A 15,587-nucleotide genomic window follows, 5' to 3' on the forward strand; every position below is an offset into this window, starting at 1 on the left:
GTAGCCTTTCCAGTTTGGCGCTTTTCACTCAGCAACATGCATTTAAAGTTCCCTGGTGTCTTTTTATGGTTTGATAGCTCATTTCTTTTGAACACAATAACATTCCATTGTATGGATGTACTACAGTCTGTTACCCATTTGTCTATTGAAGGACATCTTGGTTGCTTCCAACTTTTGGCAATTTTGAATAAGGCTGCTATAAATATTCATGTGCAGGTTTTTGTGTGTACATAAGTTGGCAACTCATTGGGTAAATACCAAATATCATAATTGCTGGATTATATGGAAAGAGTATGTTTAGTTTTGTAAGAAACAGCCCAACTGTCTTCCTAAATGGCTGTACTATTTTACATTCACACCAGCAACAAATGAGAGTGAGTGCCTGATGTTCCATCTTCTCACCAGAACTTGATATCGTCAGTGTTTTGGATTTTGGCCTAATAGGTGTGCGTTAGTATCTCATTGTTCTAATTTGCAATTCTCTAATGATGTGGTGTTGAGCATCTTTTCACATGCTTATTTGCTGTCTTTATATGGAAGATGTTGGTTTAAATCTTGTGTGTGTAATATATATTTTTTAATGTTTATTTTTGAGAGGAGAGAGAGAGACAGACGGCCTGAGTGGGGGAGGGGCAGAGAGAGAGGGAGACACAGAATCTGAAGCAGGCTTGGGACTCTGAGCTGTCAGCACAGAGCTCAGTGCCGGGTTTGAACTCATGAACCATGAGATCATGACCTGAGCTGAGGTTGGACGCTTAACCAACTGCCACCCAGCTGCACCTTAAGATTTTATTTTATTTATTTATTTTTGGGAGAGACAGAGACAGAGTGAGAGCAGGAGAGGGGCAGAGAGAAACGAAGGAGGCTCCAGGCTCTGAAATGTCAGCCCAGAGCCTGGTGTGGGGCTTGAACCCACGAACCGTGAGATCATGGCCTGAGCCGAAGTCACACCCTTCACCAGCTGAACCACCCAGGCATCCCTAAGTTTTATTTTTAAGTAGTCTCTGTACTGAACATGGAACTTGAACTCACAACCCTGAGATTGAGAGTTGCATGTTCTACTGACTGAGCCAGCCAGGCGCCCCTGTATTGTTGAGTTTTAAGAGTTCTTTGTATAATTTGAATCATAGTCCTTTATCAGAGGTGTATTTTGCACATATTTCCTCCCAGTCTGTGGCTTATCTTTTCTATTCTCTTAACTGTGTCTCTGTCACTTTTTCTTTCTTTTTTTTTTTTTTGAGAGAGTGCAAGAACAAGTGGGGGAAGAGGAGAGAGAGAGAGAGAGAGAGAGAGAGAGAGAGGCCGAGTATCCGAAGCAGGCACTGTGCTGACAGCAGAGAGCCCCATGTGGGTTTCGAACTCATGAACCCCGAGATCATGACTTGAACTGGTCAGACACTTAACTGACTGACTCACCCAGGGGTGCCCCAGCTATCATTTTACTTTTAAATTTCTGTACATTATTATGTATACTTTTAATTTCTGTATACTTTTATATTTCAAGTAGGTTTCTTTTAGAAACCTGGGTCTTTCTAGTTTTTTTTTCCATCTCCTAATCTCTGTTTTTAAATTGGGGTATTTAGGTTATTTACATTTAACGTAATTTTTTTAAGTTTATTTATTTTTTAAATGTTTTTTTTTTTTTTATTTAAAAAAAAAATTTTTTTTTTCAACGTTTATTTATTTTTGGGACAGAGAGAGACAGAGCATGAACAGGAGAGGGGCAGAGAGAGAGGGAGACACAGAATCGGAAACAGGCTCCAGGCTCTGAGCCATCAGCCCAGAGCCCGACGCGGGGCTCAAACTCGCGGACCACGAGATCGTGACCTGGCTGAAGTCGGACGCTCAACCGACTGCGCCACCCAGGCGCCCCTAAATGTTTTTTTAATATTTATTTATATTTTGAGAGACAGAGACAGAACATGAGCTGGTGAGGGGACAGAGAGAGGGGGAGTCACAAATTCTGAAGCAGGCTCCAGGCTCCGAGCTGTCAGCACAGAGCCTGACGCGGGTCTTGAGCTCATGAACCATGAGATCATGACCTGAGCTGAAGTCGGCCGCCCAACCGACTGAGCCACCCAGGCACCCCATTAAGTTTATTTTTGAGACAGAGTGTGTGTGAGCAGGAGAGGAGCAGAGAGAAAGGGAGAGAGAGAATCCTAAGTAGGCTCTGTGCTATCAGCACAGAGCCTGATTTGGGGCTCAAACTCATGCAACTATGAGATCATGACCTAAGCCAAAATCTAGAGTCAGATTTTTTTTTTTAATTTTTTTTTTCAACGTTTATTTATTTTTGGGACAGAGAGAGACAGAGCATGAGCAGGGGAGGGGCAGAGAGAGAGGGAGACACAGAATCGGAAGCAGGCTCCAGGCTCTGAGCCATCAGCCCAGAGCCTGACGCGGGGCTCGAACTCACGGACCGCGAGATCGTGACCTGGCTGAAGTTGGACGCTTAACCGACTGCGCCACCCAGGCACCCCTAGAGTCAGATGTTTGACCAACTGAGCCATCCAGGCACCCCCATTTAATGTAATTTTTAAAAATTGTGGTAAAATATACATAATTTACCATCTTAACCATTTTTAGGTATACAACTAGTGGTATTCAGTACATTCACATTATTGTGCAACCATCAATCACCGCCATTCATCTCCAGAACCTTTTTTATCTTGGAAAACGTATACTTCATATAAGTAGAATCAGACGGGGCGCCTGGGTGGCTCAGTAGGTTAAATGTCAGACTTCGCTCAGGTCATGATCTTGCAGTTCATGGGTTTGAGCCCCGCACTGGGCTTTGTGCTGACAGCTCAGAGCCTGTAGCCTCCTTCAGATTCTGTATCTCCCTCTCTCTCTGCTCCTCCCCCCACCCCTCAAAAAAAAAAATTAACATTAAAAAATTAAAAATAAAAAGTAGAATCAGACTGTATTTGTCCTTTGTGACTGGTTTATTTCACTCAGCCAGAATTTCCTTTATTTCTGAGGTTGAATACTATTCCATTGTATGTGTATATTGCGTCTTAAAAATACATTAATTGACTGGTGGGCACTTGGGTTGCTTCCACCTTCTGGTTATTGTGAATAATGCGATGAATGTGGGTATACAAATATCTCTTTGAGTCCCTGCTTTCAGTTCTTTTGGGTATATGCCCAGAAGTGGAATTGCTGGGTCATATAGTAATTCTATTTTTAATTTTTTAAAGAACTGCCATACTGTATTCTGTCATGTTTGCGCCATGTGCAACCATGATGCACCATGTAAAAACATGTTGCGCCATGTAAAAACATTCCCACCAACAATTCAGAGTGGTTCTGATTCTTCCCTATCCTCATCAACGCTTGGTATTTTCTGCATTTTTGATAGCAACCATCCTAATGAGTGTGAGGTGGTTTGGATTTAACTTTTTACCTTTTCTGTTTGTCCCTCTTTTTTACTCTTCTTTTTCTCCTTTTTTGGAGTCTTTTGGATTATTTAAATATGGTTTGGTATACCATTTTAATATATCTGTTGGTAAGAGGGATTTTGCAGATATGATTAAGGATTATCAGATGGGGCGATTATTCTGGATTATATGAGTGGGCCCAGTGTCATCACAAGGGTACTTATAAGAGGGAGGCAGGACAATCAGAGTCAGGAAAAGGAGATGTGATGACCAAGCAGAGGTTGGAGTGACATTCTCTGAAGATGGAGGAAAGGGCCACAAACCATGGCATACAGGAAGCCTCTAGAAGCTGGAAGAATCGAGGAAAAAAGATTCTTCCCTAGAGCTCCAGGAAGGAACACAGGTCTCTTGACACCTTGATTTTAGCACATTAAGACCCATTTTTTTACTTCTGGCCTCCAGAACCATAAGATAGTACATTTGTGTTGTCCTAATTCACTAAGTTTACGGTAGTTTTTTACAGCAGCAGTGGGAAAATGATACAGCTCCACATGTGCACCACCCAGGGGCCAGTCTAGGGGGCTCTGGGGGTGGTCCACATCATGGTTTGGATGTGGCCTTTGCTCTGTTGATCTGGGTCATTTCTACGCATGTGCAACTCAGGATTTCATACAGCAATTTAAAGGGCCTCATTCTCCTGCTCCCTCCTCTTTGACATCTTCTCCCACACTCTTGGGTTCCCAAGAGTCCCCTTTCCTGGTGGTCTAGATGGAAAGAGAGAAAAGAAGCTTTAGGGATTTGCCTGTTATCATCGTCATTGGTGCCATGAGGACAGTTTATCACTGAGGCTCAGCTGGGTTTAGGTCTGGAGGGTCTAGAGAGAGCGTGTTCCTTCTGAGATCCTGGCTGCCCTAGAGTGTAAACTGAGAAATACAGAAGATAAAAAGGAAACCTGGAAATTCACCACTGTGCGGGTCATTGTGTGAGTGTTGTGTTTCCTACCCAGTTCACCTGCTTTATGTGGTTTTCAGAATCCTTAGGTAATTGCTTATGTGTTTTGTCCAGGACTTGTGGTTGTCATCAGTGGGGGAGAGAGTGGGGTGTGCTCACTGAATCTTAACCAGAACCAGAAATTCTTTCGTTTCTTTGTTAACTTAAAAAAATTTCCTGCCTTTTTTCCCCCTTCTGTTTGTCTTAAGGCATTACCTACTGGGTTTGTTGTTGTTGTTGTTGTTGTTGTTGTTAACTTTTATGTTCTTTCTACTTTAGTATACATTTCTAACGTGATCTTTTTTTCTAATTCTGATCTTTGTATTGTTCCAGTTTTAGTGTGTGTGCTGTTGAAGCAAGCACTCTCATTCTTCCTGAGTTATTTCATATCCTTTGTGAGTTTTTCTAATTCAGGTTTATATATATTTTTTTCATTTTTCTGTTATTGTTTTGTGTCCTTTTGCTTGTTTTGAAATAGGTCATAGTTTTCATGTATTTTTTAGGCATGTCTTTCTGGAGGGCTCTTATTGCCTTTAGGGGGTAGCCTTCTCCTTTTAAAGTTTCTTTTCTTGTAATATATTTATATGAGATTTCCCCTCAATCTGTTGCTCACTTTTATATGAGATTTCCTTGAACTTTTAGAAGGAAGCCTGAATTTCACAGCGCTAGAGCTCTCTCTTCTGTTATTTTTGTGAAGTGTTTAAAAAAATTTTTTTTTAATCTTTATTTCTGAGAAAGAGAGACAGAGTGTGAGCGGGGGAAGAACAGAGAGAGGGAGACACAGAATCAAGAGCAGGGTCCAGGCTCCAAGCTGTCAGCACGGAGCCCACTGCGGGGCTCGAACTCATCAACTATGAGATCATGACCTGAGCCAAAGTCAGACTCTTAACTGACTGAGCCACTCAGGTGCCCCGGTGAAATGTTAAATATAGGGCTGCTTACTCTCTGAAATCTCTTGACTTGGTTTTGTCTCCTACTTTTATCTGGGTCTCTCTTTCTTTGGTCCCTGTGTTGTTCAGTTTAGACTCTGTCCCTAGTAGCTTTGTCTCTATGGGGTGTGGTCCCGAAAGGGGGCTTTGGCATATTGTTTTTGAGGATTCACAAGGCTCACGTGTGCACGGAACCTTGCCCTCACCTGAGGACTGCAAGTCTTCTAGGCTCAGGTGCCCTTAGTTCTGCCCCCAGCTCTCCAGTGAATGCCTGTGGGCGTTCTTAATTCCATTAGATGCCCATGGTTCTCCTCTTCACATATGGACCACCGTCTCACAGATGTTAGTGGTTTGATCCTACCCACTTGGGATTGGGGGTTCCAGAGATTCCTTGTTACTTAGTTTTATTTTAGATGTTATTCATGACTCTGTGAATTTTTCATTGTGGTTTCTCTGTTGTCAATGGGCTATTCAGGAAGATTTAAAAAAAACTGTACTGCCTTTGTTACCATCCTCCACCTCAGTTGTTTTTTTGCAAAGGGATGCTCTTCTGCCAAGAGAGAGGGATTCTTTTTTTTTTTTTTTTTACTGTTTATTTTGAGACAGAGTGTGAGCAGGACAGATAGAGAGAGAGGGAGACACAGAATCTGAAGCAGGCTCCAGGCTCTGAGCTGTCAGCACAGAGACTGATGCAGGGCTCGAACTCACAGACCACGAGATCATGACCTAAGCTGAAGTTGGACGTTTAACCTACTGAGCCACCCTGTGCCCCAAGAGTGAGGGGTTCTAATTAGGAAACAAGGGGGAAAGTGAAGGTCTGCAGTAGTCGCTGGTGGAAATAGGAAGGAGCCTCAGGAACAATGAGAAAAAGGTGTGGGCACCATGTATGAGTCATGGCACTAGCCTATGTAAATGTGGGTTTTTATCTCCTTGTAGTATTACCCCAAATAAAGCCTCAGAGGAGGCTGATAGTTAGATTGGGATTACAGTTAGGATTGTAGTTTTGCCTTGTTGGTCTGATTGAAGGACCAGAATGTTAGGTCCTTGAGATAACTTTTGGAAGAGGCATTCCATTCCTGGGTATGAATGGACATGAAACCAGGGTAACCAGAGTAGGACTGCTAACTTGGGAGACAATGGAAAGAATCTAGGAACTGAACATCTGTAATGAAACTAAAGAGCAAATATAGAAGGGGAACCATGTGAATGTGCTAGACGGAGAATTTTGTCAGAGCTAGAGTTTAAAATGTCTTAGGTAGAACAGATACAGGTTTAAAAAAAGGGTCCAGTGTCAGGTGCAGCTTCAAAAATTTCATCCTTGTAGGTTATCAAACGCTCTGGAATTTCCAGTTTCTCAACAAATGGTAAATCAGTAGGCATTACTCTTTGAGAGCGACATGTAAAACCACAGGCTTAAAAAAACTTGTGGAACTATTAATAAAAAACACATGAATAATCTGAATCATGTGTCTGTGTCTATCTACACAGAGCTTAGAGCTTTCCTAACGTTCTCATTATGGCAACAAAGCAAAGTTAATTTTGATGTGAGATAGCATTATTTCTAAACAGTGCATACAGTTACTTTGCTTATAGCATAAAGTTCCTTGGGAAAGTGTTGGAAATTAATTACAAATTTCTATTTTAGCATTTTCATGAGTGCAAAGTAGTTTAACAAGACTTCACAACAGAATATCCCTTTAAAAAGAAATGTGACAATCTACAAGTAACATTGTACTTATTATATTACTGAAATGTATTTGTGGTGGGAAGTCTCAAATTACTTCACATATTTAAAGGAAACCTCAGTAAGCTGTCAGTTCTGTAGTTTACCACGGTTTAATAAGGACATTTCTTTAATAAGATTATGTTTAAAATGGAGTTGGTAGCAAAGAAAGGAGTAATTGCCTATCACACTATAAAAAATCAGTTTCACATCTTTGGAATATTTCTTTACACTAATTTCCACATTGTTTGAACTTAAATGTATATACACAGAATAAAAAAAGCAAAAGATCATCAAAAAACACTTTTTTTCTCCCAGATGCTGAAATTTTATACTGGAATTAGATGAAAATTTATCTCACTGTTACCACAAATGTTAATCTAAACACAAATATTAAATCATATTTTTGTTTTATTAGTTTTAATGAGAATAGTGGAATTAGAAAATTTCAGTGTTGTTTGAACAAGTGGTTTCTCTGTTCCCTGATCTCTGATAGATACAGTCCCCTTGTTGAGAGGATTGTCATGTTGTTCAAAATAAATAAATTAATAAAGTACAAAATGCCTGAGAATCTTTTCCAGGAATTGTCAGGTCATGCATTTGCAACTATCACTGAATATAGTGGGTTGGGTATTTTAGTTGTGTAGAATGGTTAAAGTGTAACTGTTTATTTTGGTCTTTAAAAAAAAAGTTTTTTTAATTATTTTTGAGAGAGAGCACGAGTTGGGGAGGGGCAGAGAGAGAGGGAGACACAGAATCTGAAGCAGGTTCTAGGCTCTGAGCTGTGGGCACAGAGCCGGATGCAGGGCTTTAACTCACGGACCGTGAGATCATGACTTGGGCTGAAGTTGTCTGCTTAACTAACTGATCCACCCAGGCACCCCTATTTCAGTCTTTTTATACAGTATAAGAGATGCTGAGATCTTTTTGGCACTTAGAAAATTGTAGTGAAACATATTTTGCTGTATTCAGAAAAAGGATTTGTTGACTTCAAAGAATACTGATCTGCTAACATACAAAAATTTATCAACTTAAGAAACATTTTGAGAATTCTAAATCAGAATTTGCTTCTGAATCTTTCACAATATTACCTTTACTTGCTCTTGTGCTTCTCTCAAAGATGAGGGTCAGATGTATTGACTCCAGAATCCCATGTGACTATTTGAGCTTATATCATAATTTTCGAAGAGAAGTTTTCTAGGGCATGGGGGGCAATTTGTTGCCACATAAGTTTGGAAAACATTGCCTGTGTATCCATTGTAGTAAAATTGGAATGAATGTTAGTCTGTTTTTGACCCTGAAAAGTACTATAGTAGAAGCCTGTTTAACCTTGTTTTACCTAGCATTTCCCAAATTTATTTAATCTCAAAATCTTGAACAGTATACAAAAGTTTATAGCAGCATAATTCTTAATGGTTAAAATGTGGAAGCAACTCAAACATCTATCAACTAATGAATGGATAAACATTAAAAACAATTTTTTTAAAAGTAACCTCTCTGCCCAATGTAGGACTTGAACTCATGACCCTGAGATCAAGAGTCACATGCTCTACCAACTGAGCTGGCCAGGTGCCCCCAGATGTATCTGTTTTTATGTATATCCACTTAATATACCTGTTCAGTGGAGTATTGGCCATAAAAAGGAATGATCTACACTACAACATACGTGAATCTGGAGAACACTACGCTGAGTGAAAGAAGCCAGAGACAAGAGACCACGTATTGTATGATTCCATCTATATGACGTGTCCATAATAGGCAAATTCCTAAGAACAGAAAGTAGATTAGTGGTAACCATGCACTGGCAGTGGGGCAAGTGGAGAGTGACTACTAGTGGATTCAGGTTTCTTTTTGCGATGATGAAAATGTTCTCCAGTTGAGTAGGGGTGATGGTAGCTCAACTCTGCATATACTAAAAGCCACTGGATTGTATACTTTAAAAGGATGAGTTTTACTGTATGTGAATTATATGTCAATAAAGTTGTTATTTAAAAAGAACCGGAAGAAAGAGGCTATAGCAACGACTAAGGCAAGAAGTCATGAGGGCTTAAAAATAAGGCAGTGGCAATGGAGAGGTACTGGAGAGTGGAGGGGTGAAATGTAGAGTCTCAAAGACTGACTTTTACCTGCAGGGATGCAAAGTCCCCAGGCTGAAGCCCTAAGCAGAAAGGCTGATGGATCCCATGGTGCACAGGTTTGCACTAGCAGTGGCTAGTTTCACCAAGAATGAAGGAGTTCTATACACATGGTAAATAAAAATGCTTTAACAAAAGCTGTTGCTTCTTTAGTCATCTATAGACAACAGGGATGGCCAAAACATTATGCAGAATCATAGCCTTGCCTTTATAGTTTTCATAACTCAAAACATTTTTCTTGCTGCCAGTAGAGTTTGAGTAATCTGTCACTACTCATCAGGGTGAAGTGCCCTGTGGGGGAAGGTAAGAGGGTATGGCCCTTGCCTGCTGAGAACATAGTCTTATCGACCTAGTATGATCTACTCAAAGGCTGTCCTCATCTTTCACGAGGAAAGACACTCAAGTGATCTGCCAAATGTTAGAGGATAACAGAGCACGTGGATTATAAATTTGGGAAGGTAAACACAGGTTCTTGGATGGTCTCATTTTTGCCATCACGTGATAAAGGTAGGCTCTTAGAGTCGGCTCCACATTTCAGACCCTTGACCCAGGTGGGAGAACAGTTGAACCTACTTCTTGGATGCCAAGGTCATGATATGCCCTTTGTAGCTGAGGATGGTGCAGCCTAAGTACGAATGCTGTTCCTCCCTTTCCTTTCCTCTCTCAGGCCCTGGGTTGTGGTCAGCAAGAACATTAGGAACCCCTTGAGAGTTTATTGCAGAGTGAAGGCTCACAGGAGTTTCAAATGAGGCAGCAGTGGATGGTCTGATACCTGCTTCCAGGGGGCTCTTTCCTTCCCCCAAAACCATTTCCTGAGCGGACATTCTCGCAAGGCGTAGGGAAATTTGCTTCTCAAGAGGGCCATGTCTAACACAGAGCGGCATGTCTATCGTATTAACAGAATTCCTTTTCTTAGTACAGATTTTGGAGATGGCTTGGGGAAAAGGAAGGAGCCTTAGTCTTAGAGTCATAGGAGCTATGTAAGTCCAGGCAGCCTTGACGAGGCCATGTGATGTAGCACAGGCTGTCTGGAGTTTCACCGAGTGGGGTTTGAATGCCAGTGTGCCTTAGACCGGACTCTGTTTCACGTCTGGAGCCTGTGGAGCAGGGATAGCCACCTGCAGGATTGTTAGGAGGAATAGATATGATAATGTATGGAGAGTACTTGGGGTGTGGCAGGACTGTTAGTGCGTTCAGGTCGCTTTTCTAAGATTTATTTCCTCTTGAAGAGTGAAGATGATGCCCTATGATGTTTAGGGTAGTTGAGAGAATAAAATAATGTATGCAGTTATGCTACACAAATATAGTATTGAGATTAGAGAAGCCCTTCACAAGGATCTTGGTAACCCATTCCAGATTTTTAGCACTCATCCATTCATCCTTACGTCGAACTAGAATGTTTCCTTCTTTATTACTGTCCTTTTTTTTTTTCTTGACCTTCCAAGAATGTGAAGTTCATTTGCTTCATGAAAATCTTCATGCCCTGAAAGATATAATCCCTTCACTCCTAGCCTTTAGGTTTGAAAAAACCAATCTTGATTATTACTGGCAATTTTCTTATCTGTAATTACTTGTTTCTTTATTCTAAACTCTAACTTTTCCATTGCTTATGGTGGCCAAAACAGGAAATAATCGAGAATTTCTCAGACTAAAACATGGGGGAAAGATTACTTTCTGTCCCCGGTTCCCCATTAAAATATCTATATCTGTATCTTTATTATAAAAGTAACATCTCTTTATATACATTTTGGAAAAGAGAGAAGGAAAACAGCCCATAATTGCATCAGTACAACTAATAGTTTCATGACTGCACATCTGGCTATTTTTATATACATATTTTATGTATCTTTATAGCTTATATATCTTTGTACATATCTTACATAATCACAGTCATGTACAAATATGAATCTTACAGTGTGGTTTATAATGCTGCTTGTCTTTGGTGGCTATCTTGTAGAATTGTAAGGATTCAATGCGCTAAGTGCTTAGCACAGTGTCTGGCATAAAGTTAGTGTCAGTAGGTGGGAGGTAGTTATTGTAGGACATTTCCTGATGGATGCACAGAAGTGGATTTACTGGGTCAGATACTTTTTAGGCTCTTGATACATGCCACCTGCCACATTGCTTTCTAGAAGCCATTTCAGTTCATAGAACCCTTGGCACTAGTGAGTTTCACTGCTCCTTATCAGCATTTAGAGCTCTCCCAGCACCTCTCCCCCTTTTATTTTTAGATTAGGGAAGCTAATTTAGTAGGTGAAAATGGTACCTCATTGTCTAAGTTTCATTCTTTGATAACTACCAACCTGTCTTATATTTACTATTAATGTTTCCTCTTGTAAGGTCGATGATCTGTTAAACAATTGGAATCACTTAATGTTTTCTTATTGAACTATGTAGACTCATCAGTAAAGATATTAATCCCTTGTCATATGGATTGCAAATATTTTTCCCAACTGTTTCCTTATTTTGGCTATGATTTTTTTAAATTTGCGCGTGCACATACACACACACACACGCGCACACACACACATACACACACACACACACACAATGCGGTCCATCTCTTCTGTGCCTGAGTCTTGCCAGGTCTGATGGTAGTACCTTGAGTTCAACAGGGGAGACTCCTCCCATAGTTACATGGGCTTCTAACAACATGTGTCTTTTTTTTTTTTTCTTTTACACATATCTTTTATGGTAAGAGTAAACAGACTCTTCATAGGCCCAGAGAACACGTTTTCCTTGATATAGGGAAATTAAGTAGAGAGGGAAGGAGCTCACTAGACTATCGCTTGGTTTTTATAACAGGTTATAATTTCAGCTCTTCGTGACTGGAATCTTCTACACGTTTTCCGTCTTTTCCTCTAGGACTGGTGTTTCTGAAGATACCATTGCAGATACCTATTTGGCAAGTGTGTGTTCTACCAATATAGGCCCTACCCGAGCTCTGAAGAACTCCCACTACCACCTACCCTCATCCACCTTCTTCACATGTTTTCTCGCAAGAAGATGCCAGGTCTTCGTGAGATCTGGGGGTTAAGGGCATGGGGCTCTTTGCCTGGATGAAATGCTGGTGAATCTACCTTCTCCTACTACTCTGTTCAACTTCCTTCCCTGCAAGAGAGTGAGCAGTCATCCCTTGCCCCCGGGGAAGCCTCGTGTGGATATCCTTAGTAGAGCAGAGTCGGTCTGCGAGTTCCCTTGCCAAGGAGTCCTGTCCTTTTTAATCATCAAGACCTGTACTAAAGGCTCCGAGAGAGCCCAGACAGCTGATGTGTGAGAGCAGGAGCAGGCCTGCATGGACTTCCTCATCACTGTGGCCATCAATGCACACAAAGGCATTCCACTGGCTTCTGAGTCTAGATCTATAAATATATTTATTATAATATAACAAGAACTTAACAATAAACATATACTATGTACAATACCATTACAGAGAACCCTGTTTTGTATCATTCACAGAAATAGCCAGTGTTGCTCCAGTGTGATAGATGAGGAGAGAAGCGGAATTTCAATGTCGTCTGTGTTGAGTCTCGCTGACCACTAACGCCTCCTTTGGAGGCAGACGCACGCCAACGCTAACATCGGCCCTGCCCCAGGCAGTTAGAGATTTGTGCTCCAGTCCTTGGGTTCACACTTGCACCCTGTTTGACATAAATACTTTAAATGACATACAACGTATGTAGTTTTGTGCTTATTACTTTTTAAAAGAATAAATAATAGTAAAAACTGCATAAACGAAGCTCGGTATCTTGTCCAAGTGGGAGCCACACTTGCAGTGCTAGAAGTTGATGCCCGACATTAGAACTGGAATTTTGTGTCATCAAATACCGAAAGATGGAAAGCACGTCCTGTCCTGTCCTTTTCTCCTTAGAAATGGTTTTTATTATGAAATGACGGCAAGTTGACTTCCCAGATATAAAAATGGCGAATGCGTATTTGGTACCAACTTCAACTAAACAAGCGCAGTGGTGGCGGCTTTCTTCTTGCCCTGGAATGGAAACTGGTCACCGCGTGAGGTTTGAGGGTCTGAGGACTGGCAGGAAGGCCTTTCTCTCATGAGCCACGGTGTGACCTCCCTCCTGGCTCCCCTTTCTCTGGTTAAAATGCTACAGGAGGAGTGATTCTGCTCATGCCCCTCAGGCCGTGGCTGTCATGGCTCGTCTACGAAGGCTGTCCCTATCCTGAGAGCTCTTGTGGCAGGTGCCTTAATATATAGCTATAAATATCAAAAATAGTCTCCTGTGCTTTGTAGACATTTATTCTCCCTCCCTCCCTTCCTCCCTTCCTACCCGGCCTGGGTCCTCAGCTTGACCTCATGGAGGGAGCTGGACTGGTGTCATGAGCCAGAACTGGTTTCCTTCTAGAACAGAATCTTCCTTGACAATGCCTCCATGAGGCACAGCTCTTAATGGGGCTGTCTGGGAGTTACATTTTTTAAAAAATAAAACGGGGGTATTTACCCCCACCCAGGAGAGATCCTCTATTCTGCACGTAGAAAAAATTAGAGCAAATGCCCCACTCTGGCACTACCTGTGAAGAGCTTTGGGAATTCCTGCATTATCCCTCTCATGGCCTCCTCCTTCTCTCAGTACTTAAAAATAGCCTTTTTGTTTATCAAGAAAATGCCTTGGAAATCTAAATAATTCATATCGGACAAGAGAAAGCTAGCACGGTCACCTGTCCTCCAGCAAAAACATGGTAGAGAAACCCGTGAAGGACAAAGGTTCTCCCAGCTGTCCCTAGGCTGCTCCCTGCGCTGTGGCTCCAGCCACATCTGGCTCTGCATGGGCGGCTGGACTCGTCCTCAGCCCAGCAGGGACCAGCAGGGACCTCCCAGGCCTTGTGCAGCACAGTATTGTCCCTTATCTTCTCTCGGCCACTGAAAAGTGTAGACTGGTTAAAAACAAAAGTAGGAATCAAAGTGATAAGGACACTTTGATCTTATTCCAAGAGAGCCTGACACCTAATATTGTCATAGGATAACTGATCTATGGTTGTGTAGGGATCAAGCTTGCTCTGCAGGAAGGAAAAATCAGCTTCTCTCTCCCAGTTGAAAAAATATGTGAAACTCTATTGCACCGGGCAGAGTGAGCGCCTCCGTTCAGAGCAAGTGCCTTTGCAGGAGCCCCCCCCAGCCCTCGGCCCAGCTCCTCGGATGGTTGTGGTTCCTGCTGCTCGGAGCGCTATGCCCCCGTTTCCCCCAAAGGCGAGGATGATTTTCTACATTCAATGTAGAGAGTATTCAAAATGTTTAGCGCAGTGATTTCTTCGATTGTGTCTATCGGCCTCTTATTGGTGTTGCTGAACATTGATCACCGTGAGTAGCATCTGCCTCACCCGACTTGTCCAGACTCGACGTGGGCTTTCTGCCGATGTCAGCCGCTTTGAATATATTTCTTTATCACAACGCAGCCGTGTCTGAACACAGGGCAGGGCATGTGGGGGAGTAGGGTCCACGTGTTGGTCGCGGGCTCATAGGCTTCCATGTTGCCCAGGGCAGGCCCCTCACTGCTAACAATGCCGCCAGTTGCATAAATCTTGCCATCAAGCACCACGGCGCTGTTGGGGAAAGTGGGGGGGGGGGGGGGATTAGCCATTTAGCTTCCACCTTGGACCTGGAGATGGATTCTTAATACCCTGTCCTGGTGCAAGCTGCCTCTCCCACCTTGTGCAAGACTCTCTGCCCTGTGACCCAAACTGGTATAAGAAAAACACCTTTCCTGTAAGGCCCGTCTACAGGATGGGTAGCGTGCTCACACGACCCTCCGTGTTGTGGGTGACACGTATGGTGGGCATCCCAGGACCTGCCAGACAGCCTAAAGACAGCTAGGAGAACAGCCATGATTGTGTACGGCCCTCGAATCAGTTCTCCGAGTGTCTGCTGAGCAGCTTGTCTTGTCCACACAGAGACTTCGTACTGCTCAAATCGGGATGAGAACATGCATCTGCATGATAGCAGACAGGATAATTAGGAGCTAAGCCATAGCTGAACATTGACTACTTGACTAAGAAATTCGCCCTTGCCAAGGCGCTCATAGCCAGAGCTTCCTGCCATGATTGCCTAACGCGAGTGACCCGATGCTGCTGCCCACCCACAACCGCGAGGGCCGGTGCGCCCTCTGTAGGGTTGTTACCGCGGCAGCCTGGGCCGGCTTCCTGTAAGAGGCTATGCTGCCTTGGTGCTGTTGCCTCAGTCAGCTGTTCCCATTGTGAGAACACCACATTCTGCTCCTGTCTGCACGTACTACTGTCTTACTGTGTGGTTCAGCCACCCTGTCACATGTGCAGCTGTGTCCGCATTCCCAGCCCTGCTTTCTCCCTCCTTTCAGCTGCTGGCCATGTGTTCTTGACTGTTCCCTGAAGCTGAACAGATACCCTTTCAAAGTCTCCACCTCTTTCTGAAGTTCTGAGCCTGGGACAGAACATGTCA

General features: G+C 42.6%; 1 protein-coding gene and 1 long non-coding RNA gene across 4 annotated transcripts in view; one reads left to right on the forward strand and one right to left on the reverse strand.

Annotated features, from left to right (window-relative positions):
• LOC122497404 overlaps positions 1-12,888 on the forward strand; it is a 19,721-nt gene extending 6,833 nt beyond the window's left edge. Inside the window, exon 2 of the long non-coding RNA XR_006301099.1 lies at positions 12,023-12,888. This is a non-coding gene — a long non-coding RNA (uncharacterized LOC122497404). The remainder of the gene's footprint in view (positions 1-12,022) is intronic.
• KLHL29 (kelch like family member 29) overlaps positions 12,513-15,587 on the reverse strand; it is a 310,478-nt gene continuing 307,403 nt past the window's right edge. For all 3 annotated transcript variants that reach the window (XM_043604449.1, XM_043604446.1, XM_043604447.1), the window contains one exon: positions 12,513-14,716. In XM_043604449.1, the coding sequence (XP_043460384.1) occupies positions 14,559-14,716 (158 nt within the window). In that variant the 3' untranslated portion in view covers positions 12,513-14,558. The remainder of the gene's footprint in view (positions 14,717-15,587) is intronic.

The sequence above is a fragment of the Prionailurus bengalensis genome, chromosome A3 (assembly GCF_016509475.1).
Source record: "Prionailurus bengalensis isolate Pbe53 chromosome A3, Fcat_Pben_1.1_paternal_pri, whole genome shotgun sequence".
In the NCBI taxonomy this organism is placed as follows: Eukaryota; Metazoa; Chordata; class Mammalia; order Carnivora; family Felidae; genus Prionailurus; species Prionailurus bengalensis.